Genomic DNA, 14,588 nt, shown 5'->3' on the forward strand with positions numbered 1-14,588 from the left:
AATTAGTATGGCTATTTCTGAAAAAAATTAAACAATTGTGGCATGACCCAGCAATTCCACTTCTGGGTATATATACAAAAGAAGTAAAAGCAGGGATTTGAACCAATATTTGTACACTTATGTTCATAGCAGTAGTACTCACAGTAGCCAAAAGGTAAAAGGAACTTAAGCATCCATTGATAGATGAATATATAAACAAAATGTGATATATATATACAGTGGGATATTACTTAGTTTCAAAGGAGGGAAATTTTGGCACATAATATAGCATAGATGAATCTTGAGAACATTATGCAATGTGAAATAAGACAGTCACAAAATGACACATATTGTATGAATCCATTTATGTAAGGTTCCTAAACTAGTCAGATTCATAGAGACAGAAAGTAGAATGATACCAAGGGCTTGTAGGAAGAGGGAATGAGGAATTATTGTTTAATGGCTACAGAGTTTTGCTGGGAGGACGGATAAGTAGTAGTGATGGATGGGCGTGATGGTTGTGTAATATGATTGTACTTAATGCCACAGAACTGTACAATTAAAAATGATTCAAATGGGAAAACAAACAACTATCTTTATGGGATTTTTCAGTCAGCCTATAATTATAACCCCAATGCTAAATTTGGAACAATATAATGCGTATTAACACCATGGTAACAAAGTATTCACTTGAATGAAGGTAAACTGCTGGAATTAATGAATGTTAAAGATAGTGGAATGATACCATAAAGACAGTGGTCTTCATGATTAGGTCAGGTTCTAAATTTGCACCATACTGTGCTGTAGCTCATGAACTCTCACTTCTTTATTTATTAGAAGAGCATAGTGTATTTATAGTAAGGCTTTAGTTATGTGGTACTTCCAAATGCCTCCTGCCCCTGCCAACTCCAAAGAAAATGCCTAGAAGAGCCAGGAAGGGTCTTATAAGGATAGAAAGGGTGGAAGATGCAGCACCCTGAGTGTGTTTCAAAAGTAAAACTTGCCTTTTTAGTGGTCCTTATCAACAGTTTTCTAAAATTCTGTGATATGGAAGTCAACAGTATTAATAGCCAAATCATGTAACAATTTCTTTTCTTCATAAAAAGAGATTGATTAAGTTGAGGTGGAGATTAGGTATAAGTTTATAAAAAATATTTTTAAAAATTGATAGAAAAGTAAGAATGAAGATACAAAAACAACTAGACAAGCAGCTACTTCAATCTTTGAAATATTGTTTTGGCAGAAATAATTATGTTGCTACCTACAGGTGGTTATGCTTTGTTTGATGTTTAAGCTGACAGGGAAATGGGGCAAAAAACTTTTGAAAGCATTTATTTAATTTTTGCTCATGTTTAACTACATCCCTAATAAATGTCCTGTAGTCCAGTACAATACCTTTGCCACCATGGCGACCTTTTTTTCAGTAGGAAAGGGAAGTTTGTGTTCACGACCAGCTCAGTGTTTGTGTATTTGTTGCCATCATGCATGTTTAAAAGGTACACAGAAGTGTGTATTGTACTGCAAACTCCTTGTTCTAAAATGAGTCGGGAGTAGGAAAAACAGGTAGAGAGAGTTGGCCCAGGGTAGTCCTCTATCGCAATTAGAATGATTAGAACTTAGGTTTTAGGACTTCTCTTTCAGCATCCTAATAATATTAGCCTCGCCTCCTAAGATATGAAAGGCATCTGAGACTTTGAGGCTTGAAGAGTTATTCATGTAAATTACTGTACCTGTGTGATGTTTAGGGGGAACAATATAAGCAACATTTATTTAGGGTCCACAAATACAATGTATTAGGTATTCAAGTTAGGTACAGAATATTTGATAGTTCTAAATTTCATGCTCTAGAATGATTTGGAGTGCTGAAGGAGATAGTATAGAGACCACTCCTCCACCCATGAAAAAAAATTTCTCAAAACAAATAAGGATATGTAGGTCCTTTTTCAAGCTGTTTATCTTTTACTAATATACAAAGAGCATAATTTGCTCAATTTAATATCTGTTTGCCATGTGCTGTATTCTGCAATAGACATTATAAGAAAGAGTTTCTGTCTTTAAACTTGTAATTTAGAGTGACGTTGGAGGATTAGTCATACGTATCTGTACTATGAGGTAAATCGTGTCTTCCCAGTGTGGTGATTCCTCAAGGCCTTAGAAATAGAAATTCCATTTGACCCAGCAATCCCATTACTGGGTATATATCCAAAGGACTATAAATTTTTCTACTATAAGGACACGTGCACACGAATATTCATTGCAGCACTGTTTACAATAGCAAAGACCTGGAGCCAACCCAAATGCTCATCGATGATAGACTGAACTGGGAAAATGTGGCACATATACACCATGGAATATTATGCAGCAATCAAAAATGATGAGTTCATGTCGTTTGTAGGGACATGGATGAATCTGGAGAACATCATTAGCAAACTGACACAAGAACAGAAAATGAAATACTGCATGTTCTCACTCATAGGTGGGTGATGAAAAAAGATAACACATGGACACAGGGAAGGGAGTACCAAACACTGGGGTCTATTGAGGGGAAGAGGGGAGGGACAGCGGGGGGGTGGGTGGAGCTGGGGAGGGATAGCCTGGGGAGAAATGCCAAATGCGGGTGAAGGGGAGGAAGGCAGCAAAACAAACTGCCATGTGTGTACCTATGCAAATGTCTTGCATGTTCTGCACATGTACCCCAAAACCTAAAATGCAATAAAAAAAAAATCGTGTGTCTTCCTAAGATAGTGGTACAGCCATGTGTGCTGCCTTCACCTTATTACTCTACTTGATTCTTGCCCTTGTAACCTGGTTTTAGGTTTCATATAATATTTTGTGTTGTCAGCTCCCTGAAATTCTACTGGTGAATGATCACTAGTATGTAGACTATCTGACAAGAAAAAGGAGGAAAAGTACCATGGGGTTTAATGTAAGAGAAGGCCCAGCTGGTTGGGGGGACCAGAGAGGAAGGGTTGTGTGAGATGGGTCTTGAGGGAGGGATAGAGTATCTGCCAAGGTGGGGAAGGAAGTCTGAGGCGAAAAACTATCGATCACATTCACAGAGTTGCAAGGGGACTGACATGCCTGGGGCATAATGCATAGAAAGCAAGTTGCAAAGGTAAGGTTGACTGACAGGAACATGTTTATCTGAAATATTTTGGAGTAGCTTTCAGAAAGATGTTCACTTTTAATTTTGTAAAAGCAGTTTTTATTAGGTTCTTCAGTATTTCAGTTCTGATTATACAAATCATTGAGGAAAAAATGAACCAGTGAGGATGTCCAAAAATTTCCTAAATGTTTCATTTCTTTATCAACATTATTTGCTCATTCTTTAGCTCTTTATGCAATTGTCTTTGTGCTCTGCTTGTTCCTTTTTGTACTTTTTCCGTATGGGTGATAAAGCCCTGACAATTCAGTTTTTTTTGGTTTACACTTTCCTACAATAAAATATGTGTAATGCCATCACTAATGTGTTTGCCAGAATGGAGTTTTCAGGACTTTCTCTGAAGCTCAGGACTGTTTGTTTTTTTTTGTTGTTGTTGTTGTTTAGCACTGGTATTTCTCCAGTGGAATATCAGAGGAGGTCATGCTGATTAATAATTTGCTAGGCATATATTAATACGTTTGTTAACCTGTGATTAATTATGATGTTTTTCTGGCTAACTTGTTATATGCATTTGGCTACAAAACAAGAAAACATCTCAAAAAATGTATCTAACTCATTTGCATTGATATTTGAGGTTCATCAAAATCCTATTCTTAATGATTCTAGATTGTATAAATAATATGTTCTTGATTAATGAAGTGTATGTGCTGTGATTTTTATCATTAATTGTACTTATATGTGTACATCACATATATGAGGTTCTCTTGAATTTGGAAGGAACTGAAGCAGACTAGCTTTGGTGTTTCTTTTGCCTTTAATTAGCTGTGTATTCAGATTGAAGATATTTAAAAGGGCTATAAATTGCCTATCCAAAATGTTGCTTTTTTTTTTTTAACCTTACCTTATTAGCAGTCAGAAATAGCCTGCTGTACTTGGTGTAGGTAAGGATGAATTGTCTGTAGGTATTGAGGAGGAAATAAAATGAAAAATATAGATAGATAGATGATAAATGTTTTGCTTTTCAAATGTTGATGCTGCACTTTCAGGCACATGGAAGCTTTGTGGTTTGCGTTTCTGTATCAGTTCTCCTAGAATGACAACTTAACAGTTTTCCTGGTTTGATTGCGTTAAATTCTTTAAAGGCTATATTCACTAAAACATATGTCTAATGTTTGGGCAGCCAAAGGCTGTGCAATCATTTTAACAGAGTATAACTTAGTAGTTCTCCTATTACTACAGATATCTTATTGTTAAAACTTCATTAAAATATCATCAATTTGGAGCCTGCTACTTCATCATTAAATTGTTCTTGGTTGTGGTCAAGTATATGCTTTTGCACTACCTTAAAAATGGATGTGCTAAGAACGCAATAGCATAAATAAAAGAAGATATATGCATGATAAGGTTAAATAATTTTTAATGGATTTTTTTTATCTAGCTAACTTTTCTTGAGTGTCTATAATGTTCAGAGCACTGTGCTAGACATTCTTCATAGATTAATTTATGGCCTTTTGTAAAGACATTTAGGTAGAAGATGGATAACGGGGAAAAGTCATGGAGTGGCCAAACAAGAAACAAGTTCAGGGTTCCAGCAGAACATGATGCCTTGTTATATCTGCCTTTGGCAATGCTGTGTGTTCAGGGTTGGGATTTTGATTGCTCCTATTGTGATAGCATGCCACTAATGCTCTGTTGGAGGGAATGACTAACTGAAGTGGTGAGAAAACTACGAGCCTTTCAGGACTGTTTTTAATGCTTTTTTGACAAATCTTTTAGAGCCCTTGCAAGAAACAAAGTCCTTTTGTTTTGTGGTAGAGGACACAGAGTGGCCTGAGTTATTCAGAGTCCTGATCTTTAATTGGCTTAGCTTTGCCTGATGTCATTTGCCACCTCTAACTCATTGGTGCTCCATCTGCCGTAGGCCAGAATCCAGGAACAGTTCTTAGTGGTAAAAAGTTGGAGAAGCAGATATTTGCAAATCCAGCCTTACGTGATCTTTCCTGGATTTGATAGGTTCAGCTTTCATCCTGAAAAGTTGTTTACACATGTTTAATTTGTTTCAAGTGATGAATTTATCTCAGAGGAAAATTTAAAATCTTTAAAATTTATTTTCTTTGGAAGAAAATATTTTTTAAACTATTATTAGTATTGTATCTGTAGTTATTTATCTTAAAAGGGTTAATGGCTATTTCCATTGAACATACTGTATTAATATTTACTAAGTATATAAAAATGCTAAACATGGTTAGGGAAATTTCTTGACAGTCACATATTATTTTGCCTAGATATGTGAACATAAAAAGTCTATTAAAGTGGCCAAAAAGATATACTTTAATCAGAATATCTAATTAAAATAGAATACAAAGAATACATTCTCTTGTTTTGTAAATTTATGCTGATCTCATTTTCACAATCCTAACAGTGTTAATAATTTCTAAAGTAGTAGAGAAAAGCAATCTTCAGGAATTTTAGTAAATTAAAATTGTGAATGATAAAAAACATATATGTAACAAGTTAAATTTCTACTATGCCTCACAAAATGATTGAACTGTTGTCAGACAGTTTAATATATGCTAATTGAGTGTGACTGAAAATATCAGTACTCTGAATTTTTGCATTTTCAGAATTTTGGCATAACTTAATATATTTTAATACTTTTAGATATTAGCAATGATTTTTAAGAAGGAAAAATGAACAATAAGTGCTTTCCAAATTAAGTGAAGTAACTGAATGTAAAATACTCAGCTCAGAGCCTACCACATAGCAATCTTTGTGACAATCATTGTTTATAATTGTGATTGTTACTTCTGACTCCTGTCTTCTTGCAGCACTATTTTTGTTCCACTTCTTTGTAGATTAATGGCAATTTCCACAAACTAAAAGTATGATTACCTGTAGTATCATACTTTTATGATAAAAAAAGTATTTTTTCCTGTAGTTCTTGGTGTTTTTGAAATTTCTGCAATTATTTTCATATCTGTCAGTGTAACTCCTCATCTGAGAACATGCGATTTTTGTAATGCACATACAGACGTTGCAGAACTTGAACTTGTCCGATGCCAGTAGTTTATTGCTTATTTTATTGAGTATCTAACAGCTTTGAGGACCAAGTGATGACCTGGATATGGTCCTGACCTGAAGCAGATCACACAGAATGGGATGGGAAAACTGGCTCCCTGTGTTGTTAGTGTGCCTATTTGCTTCTGGAGTTTGGGATCTCAGGATTCCCTTGTTTCTGAGGCTAGTCCTAAGATATCACAAAAACGTTATTCCATTTTTTGAGAAGATTATAAGTACAAAATAACATGTAGTTTTAAATCCTTGTCACTAATTCAAGGGCTTTCCCTTTATTTTTATTTATTTTAGACACTAGAGTACTTTCAATGATCTAAACACACATAAAGCAAAAAGTAAAAGTCTCTTTCCTATACTTCCTTCACTAGGAGTCCTCAGGATAAACAGTTTTTGATATTTCAGTATGAAAGTTTCTGGACTGTTTATATGTGTTGGCTCAATGTACATGTTGAAAAGATATGTTTCTTGGTGTGCTGACTGTTGTGGTGGTTGTTTTCACAAAAATATAAGATTATATTCTCCTGCAACTTGCTCATTTACCAATTAATTTGTCATGGGTGTTTTTACATGTCCTCATTCTTTTTCATGGCTGCATAATACTCTATTGTGTTGATGCATATTGGTCTATTTAGTCATTCCTCTGCTGAAGGACACTCAAAAGGGCTCCAGATTTCATCTGCTTACAAATCATGCTGCATCAGCCTCAAAGGTTGGAAGCTTTTGTCCTTGGTCATCTGTGCTTGATTTCACCACTGCACTCTGTGGCCGTCTGTCTAGGCTATAGGATACATAGTCCACCTGCCCTGATTGCTTGTTGGCTTTCAGGGATTATTCTAAAGGTTGCCATTTGATTTTGGATAGGCCTGAGCTCAGACAAAAAGGACCAATTTGGTTGTGTAGGGTTTTAGGGTAACAACATTTTTATAGAAGTTTCTATCTGCTAGAAATTTAAAATGCACTAGATAGCTTATATGGATTTTGGCTGTCATCCTTTTTTTCATTGTTTATTCTTAAAGTCAAGACATCTTTTAGAGACGCTTTGAAACTACATTTGTTGTTTTGGGTTTGTGGAATACTTTTGTTTTTTTATATTTCTGTACAGGTACATTGAAATTTAATTTGTGACTCTTACAAATGGCATAATTAATCACAGTCATAGAAAGCCCAATACAAGTATTCTAAGGTTAGCATTTCACTTGTGGTGGAGTGGTATTCATTAAGGTGTTCATAAAATTTTACGTTCTTCAGCCAGTTTTTACTTAGTAGATACGGTAACTTATTTTTGTCATGGCTACTGGCCATATCTTGGGATTTAACATATGCTGGTTGAAACTTCTGCATACTTTAAAAATTCTGAACTATAATTACCTAGAATGAATGAAATCTTTTATTTCAATACATATCTTTGCTTGAAAGATTTCATTTTGTATTTATGAAATAGTAACAGATTTTAATAAAGGTGATATCAAATTGTAAGAAAACCTAAAGACAAAACTGCTATTTCTCTTTGGTACTGTGGTAATTTTTCAGCATATTTGAAACAATAACCCATTGATTTTAATAGTTTTTCAATGCCAACACAGCTGGCATCCTGCCATGATATCATTGCTAAACTTTTTTATTTAATATTGTACAGAGTATAGCAAGCACAGTGTGGAAAATCACATTTAACAAATGTTGAGAATACATGCTCATTGTTTATGACATTTTTCCCCTTAAAATGGAGTGGGGTTTTAGAGCACATTAACAGATTTTAGAGCACATTAACAAACGGGGTTGTAACAATTTTACTTTTGCAAGGATTTCTTACTGCTGAATTTTTTCTTTGCTTTCACGTACTATTTTTGTGTTTTCCTTTTCCATAAAACGGTATTTATTAAGGCTATTGTTATTTATATCCAAACATGCCCAAAATAAATAAAAAGCACTTTCACTCTGTTACATGAAGAAAAATATTGACATTGAAATATGAAATGCGGTATTTCAGTTTATAACACAAATGTGTCTTATAATAAAGGGTATGCATTTTTAATTGCATATGTAGAATTACAAATCTCATTTTTCTTTTCTACTGGGATTATAAATTATATTGAAAAAATTTTGCAGTACAAAAATCAGAAGACTGACCTGTCAAAAGGGAATTGTAACTTACTGGCATACAATTGAATTACTGATTTTTACGCTATTTATTGAATTGATACAATTTTTATTACTGAATTAAAACCACCATTATATACATAAAGGTATATTCTTTATGTAGATATTCATAAAATAGATACTCTTTTTAACATCAAGTTTTCCTTTGCTCTTTCAGTCTGTGATCAAAACAGGGCGACTGCTAATCAGTCATGAGGCTCCCCTGACAGGTGGCTTTGCATCGGAGATCAGCTCTACAATTCAGGTAGGGTAATTCTTGGAACTGATTTCAATGCTTCTACAATTGCACATGCCAATTCCAGAAGAAAATAAATTACTTGTCACAGTATATGAAAGCATGCGTTTTATGGAAATGTAGTACATGCTTTCATATATTATGATAAGTAAATTTTTTTTCATTTTTTATTCTGACCATACTTTACTGTTCATTAATGGTCTAATTAATCTTCTAGGAAATATATCTTAAAATAATAAAGGGTGAAAAATTTTTATGGGAAGAGGAAAGTTTGGAATGAGTCTACTAAATTAACTTTGCTTATGTTTGCTAGGTTAACAGGAAAAGAAAAATGTTGTTATTTGAATCTGTTACCATTCCCTGTTTATATGACTTAAGGTTGTTATGGAATTGTTTGATTGTGAAATTGATCTTAGATTTTCACAGCTATCACATTCTAAAAATGAATCTCTCAAAATTCAATAATTTAAATATAATAAGTAATTTAAAAACTATTATGTTAATTATTCAAATTATGCTATAGTATTGGAAATGCTTTAGAAATTGTTTAAAAACTTATCTTTTTAAAAAAAATGCTCAAGATGCCACGTATCAAGAAAAAATTTTATACTCTTCTTTCTGGAGAGTTTTACCTAAAACCTGTATTCAAATTTATATCATAGACACACATAAGATAATTTAAGGTAGTTTCATTCTTCCTCATTTTTAAATTGAAAATTAAGTAGCCATATTTTTAAATGGAAGGTGCATGTATTTTAAATTCAGAATATCCTTGCGGTTTGCAAACACTACTTCTCTTTACTGGTGTGAGTATGCTTTCATTATTAAGATACATGAATAGAGAATTCCTTTAAGAATATATGGCTTACTATATTGTTACAGAATTATGATATATGGATAATGGTAAGTTTTTATTTTTAGATGTTTAACCAGCAAACAATGATTTTTACCAATGAAATACCTTAAGTGCTAATTGCAAAATTACAAATATTTGTAAATTAGATGAAGCCAATTTAAACATAAATGTTTTAAAAACTAGATTAAAGTAATCCCTAATTATAGTCAAAAACAAAATTTATTTTTATATTTTATATATAATCACTGATAATAAGCAAATATTTGAGTTTTGTTGATTTGCTGTTTCCTAGATACTATATCAATTAAAATTTAAAACATACTGATTATTATTATATAACCTGAGTACCTAGTATTTATTGTGTGTTTTATACATTGAGTAGCATAATACAAAGATTAGGGCAGTTATTTCAAGCCAGGGGCAAAACTGGAAAAAGAAACTAGATTTTCTGACTTATAGTTAATATGTAGTCTACTAAACCACTTGAAAGGATAGTGGTTGTTGCTAATTAAAACTTTGACAGCTTGTTATGTTTTGCTCACTGCTTATTGATATCGTAAAAGTTTCATTTGCATATAATTATAAAAAGAAAAAAAGTAGAACATAGTTGGAATTAGATACTGTAACTCCTCTTGTGAAGTTTGCTTTCTCTAAGTGTGCTTTTAAAATTTGATTGCTGTAAGGTATCGATAGACTGCAATAGAACACATTTTTTAGAATGGAATTAGAAAGACGATCCAATCTAGTATCTCTTGGTCTTAATAATCTCTGGTCTCGTGTTAATATAAAAATGTCTCTCAGGCACCAAAAATACATTAGTGAATCCCATTTTGAGAAACACTATATTAAGAAGTAAACATAGTCACTGTAACTAACATAAAATATCATAAACATAATATCAAATTCAGATCCTCAAATTATGTGATAATAATCAGTTGTAAAAATTGTCAATGAGATTATCAGGATATAATCATATTTACATAATAATATGAAGACACCAAAACATACCACCTTGTAACAATGTCAGACATCCCAAGGATCTGTTCATAGATCATCGGGTATCCATAGCCTATAGTTTGAGATATGTTAATATAAACCAACTGTATTGTCTTTACAGATGAGTGTCATCCCGAGTGTTTGTGACTTACCCATTATATAAAGACAGTTAAATATCTGGAACTAGACAGGAGTCTTGAATAAATGTTAAGTGTGTACATATGCACTCTTTATTCAAAATCCCCTGCCTTCCATTTAGAAAGATAATAGCAGTTTTGAATCCACTATAAAATGTTCTGTTCTTCTTGGTAAAATTATTCAACCAGCTAACTACAAAATGACTTAAGACAATAGTGCAATATTTGGTGGAGGAATTATATTTAATATTTTGGACAATTTGAATTTATTAATATGATAATTTAAATATACACAGCATGTTTGCTTAATTCAGATTTTTTATTGGCATAAAGTATAGAAAATAAACTTTCATAAAATTTAATGAGCATGATATCCCTAAATGTTTGCCTCTTATGGCTTTTATTTACTGATAAGGACGATTAGAAAAAAAGAAAGCTAGACACTTGAAAATTTTTTTTCTTTTTCTTTGGTAATTTTTGCATATAATTTTGAGTAATCTGAGTAATAAAATGTAATTTTCAGTAATTCTTTCATGCACATATTTAACTACGCATTATACTGTATTGAGCATCCTCTCTATGGAAAGCCTTGTTCCTATTATAAGTGAAACCTGTAACAAATTACCAGTGCCTTGGGTTGTTTAAACTGAAATCACCTACGCTTGAGGTACAATTTGCTTTCACCACTTAGGATGATTCATATTTCTCTATTTCTTTTTTGGGGTATAATTTGTCAGGTTTAAAAAAGACAGAAAAGGGTTAAGATACTGAAAGCCAACTTTCTGCGATGGCAGAGAAAATGTACACAGACAACTTATCATTGTTGTCTTGGAAAAGATGTTTTAAATCGTGGATAAGAATGATGTTTAAATCTGAGTACTTGTGATTAAAATGTGAAGTTATTGTTTCAACAAATGCAAGTTTTATGTTAAAGCAAATGAAAAAAAAAACCAAAAAAAAAAACCGTTTGCTCCAGAACTGATTTTTGATAGAAGATATCTGGTAGCTTTTTAAAAGCTCATAGTATATCCTACAAAATTGCTTTTAAAATATTTTAATAGAATTATTATTAATAGTAAAATTATTGTTTTAAAATACATTAAAATTTGAAAACACCTGAAAATATGAACTATTCTGTTTCATTCAAGTTTTAAATTATTACCTATATTAAAAATATTGAAGAGAATACAGCACTGTAGAGCGTATTCTTTTAAGTTTATACTTTGTATTTTTAGATGGAAAAATTATATTATGCTATATAAAATTAAATATCAAATAAGGGACTTTTGTTTATAAGAAGTAGTATTGGCATTACTATTTAAAGCTATTTTAGTGTACAGATCAAATATGAAAAGAATGAATATAAGATGGAGTCATCATTTATTTACAAAACTCTCGTTTATGGCAGATGGCTCTTTATTTGTACAAGGAATTCAGTGCCCACATCTTAGATTTGTTTCATGCCTGCTAGTTTTTTTTGGTAAACCTATTTTACAATTTTACAGAAATTTATTGTTAACCGTTTTAGTTTGGAATAGTGCTAAACTCGCAAAAGTGATTAGAAGATGACTTTATATTGATTAGACATAATTTTTAAACTTATTTAAGGCTTCTTTATATAATTTATATGTACAGAGAGAAATAAATGATTGCAAAAATTAAAAACAGTGCATTTAATCTACGAGGTGCTTTGCATTTCTCTTGGATTTAATTTGGAAATTAACTGGAAGGCAGAACAAGCTGAGTTCTGGTATATTTGGCCCTGCTCTGGGGAATATTTCTTGGTCAGTCATCTAAAGCTACCCTCTTTCTTCTTATCTGATTCCCATCTGTTCTCACTTCAGGGTATGGGAACTTTTCATTCTTCTCTTTTACTTGACACATACTCTAACTTAAAATGCTTCTTTTAGGGAGTCATGAATTATGCACTCTAATTTGTGGAAAAGTGCCATGACTATAGAGTTTAAAGAATTCATTGTTCTTTTTATTATGTATTTTGAGCAAAGGTTTTATTGTTTCAGAAAATTATATGAATTAATTTTATTTGATGCTTATATTCCTCAGCTTCGTGTAACCACATATTTTCCAAAAAAAATGCCTTTCGGGTGCAAAAGTGTTAACCTCATCTATTTTAATATCCCCCAAATTAATTTATATGTTCTAGAATGTAATAGTCAACATAGCTATTATTTATTTAAATATTAAGACCAGATAATTTATGGTATTTTGGCTGCTTAAATAGAGTAAATTTTTTTAAGGATTGTAAATCAGCCTTTATTATTAATTTCCAACACACCTCCATAATGAAAAAACAGATCCTGAGTCTGATAGAGTTGTGTTATAATTTCTTTTAAAAGTTATTGTTTTTTTCTCCTACTTTGGATTCAGTGCTTAAAAAGAGTGCCAAAAATTTTAGGGATGTGGTTGAGTTAAAGATTTTTTAAGAAGAAAAAAAAAATACACACATGGAAGCAATAAGTCTGCAATAAAGAGTCCAATTGGAGAGGATGCTAAGTTTCCATACCATTGTTACATCCTTTCTGTGCGGTCTCTTTCCTTAGAATAAAACTCAGAAATTGTGGATACCAACATATATTTTTTTAAGATGATCAGATTCTAATAGTTTCAAAGGATCTTTGTAGGGCCTACAGAAATCATTATGTAAAAGAAAAGCTTTTTAAACTTTCAAGTTAAAGGAATTTTTGCTTTTCTCAATGTTTCATGTTAGAATGGTTTGTGGAGAAGAATTTTTTCTTACAAACTTATTACTACTAAATTTCTAAATAGGGGAAAAGGTCCTATATGGTCTTGAATGTTTACCATTCTGGAAAACATGTTTAATTCAAGTTGCCATACTGATAAATTGTCACCAGAAAAAACTATCAGGTTAGTAATTTGATGAGTAGCTTACTGCAATTTTATAATCTCAGTGAACAAAAATTTACCAGTGATATAAAACCTTTCCTAATAGCAAGAGATAAAACAATCAGAAGAAGTATTCTTCTATACTAAAAGATGGAGTCATAGCATCAGAAAAGCAGTTTAATGTGGAGTATTTGGATAGAGGATGGCATTTTTAAAATGCCGTTTCTCCCTGAAGCCTATTTAGTATTCTATAAACAGCTTCTGTGACCACAGATAGGAACCAAAGTCTAAGTCACTCTGGATATCTTGTGGATTGGGCTGCTTCATCACTGTTTGTAGTTAAATCCATGTTACACTCTGTTGGTTCTCCTTCTTGTCTTAACCACACCTGGTCTCCTTCCATGTCATCGTATCGTTTGCTTGTAAATACAGGCAACTTTTCACCATCAGCCAATTCCCCATTCTTTCCTGGGAAGTCTCAACCATTTGCATCGTTATTCGGGAAACCTTCAAACTTTAAACTTTCAAGATTTGACCTACTGTTGAGCTTTAGATTCAAAATTCCAACTTTATGCTAATTTTTGTAGAGATTAAATATTGTGTAATAAAATGATTTATCTGAAAAAAATTGAATGTGAAACAATGAGAAAAGGTAGGTGTATGCACATGGCCATTTGCTAAGTTTATGGAAATCAGCTTATCTAAAAATGAACTCATTTCTCTTCAACTTTTTCTGGAACTTTTAAACATTTTTTTTTGAGGTGTGGTTTCGCCCTTGTTGCCTAGGTTAGAGTGCAATGGCAAGATCTCGGCTCACTGCAACCTCTGCCTCCCAGGTTCAAGCAATTCTCCTGTCTCAGCCTCCTGAGTAGCTGAGATTACAGGCATGTGCCACCACACCCAGCTAATGTTTGTATTTTTAGTAGAGATGGGGTTTCTCCACGTTGATCAGGCTGGTCTTGAACTCCCGACCTCAGGTGATTCACCCACCTCAGCATCCCAAAGTGCTGGTTTTACAGGTGTGAGCCACTGTGCCCAGACTTTTTTTTGAGAGAAAGTCTTGCTCTGGCTCTGCCACATAGGCTGGAGTGCAGTTGTGCAATCTCAGCTCACTGCAACCTCTGCCTCCCAGGTTGAAGTGATTCTCCTGCCTCAGCCTCCCAAGTAGCTGGGATTGCAGGTACT

The 14,588-nt window shown here is 32.8% G+C and overlaps 1 protein-coding gene across 20 annotated transcripts in view; it reads left to right on the forward strand.

Moving 5' to 3' along the window:
- Positions 1-14,588, forward strand: part of BCKDHB (branched chain keto acid dehydrogenase E1 subunit beta) — a 274,313-nt gene that overhangs the window by 180,003 nt on the left and 79,722 nt on the right. For all 20 annotated transcript variants that reach the window (XR_013534839.1, XR_013534841.1, XR_013534838.1 and 17 more), the window contains one exon: positions 8,472-8,558. Coding sequence is in view for 13 of the 20 variants with exons in the window: in XM_054254960.2 (XP_054110935.1) it covers positions 8,472-8,558 (87 nt within the window). In the remaining 7 variants the exon portion in view is untranslated. Of the gene's footprint in view, positions 1-8,471; positions 8,559-14,588 lie in introns of those variants that run through there.

This window comes from Callithrix jacchus, chromosome 4 (assembly GCF_049354715.1).
Source record: "Callithrix jacchus isolate 240 chromosome 4, calJac240_pri, whole genome shotgun sequence".
NCBI lineage: Eukaryota > Metazoa > Chordata > Mammalia > Primates > Cebidae > Callithrix > Callithrix jacchus.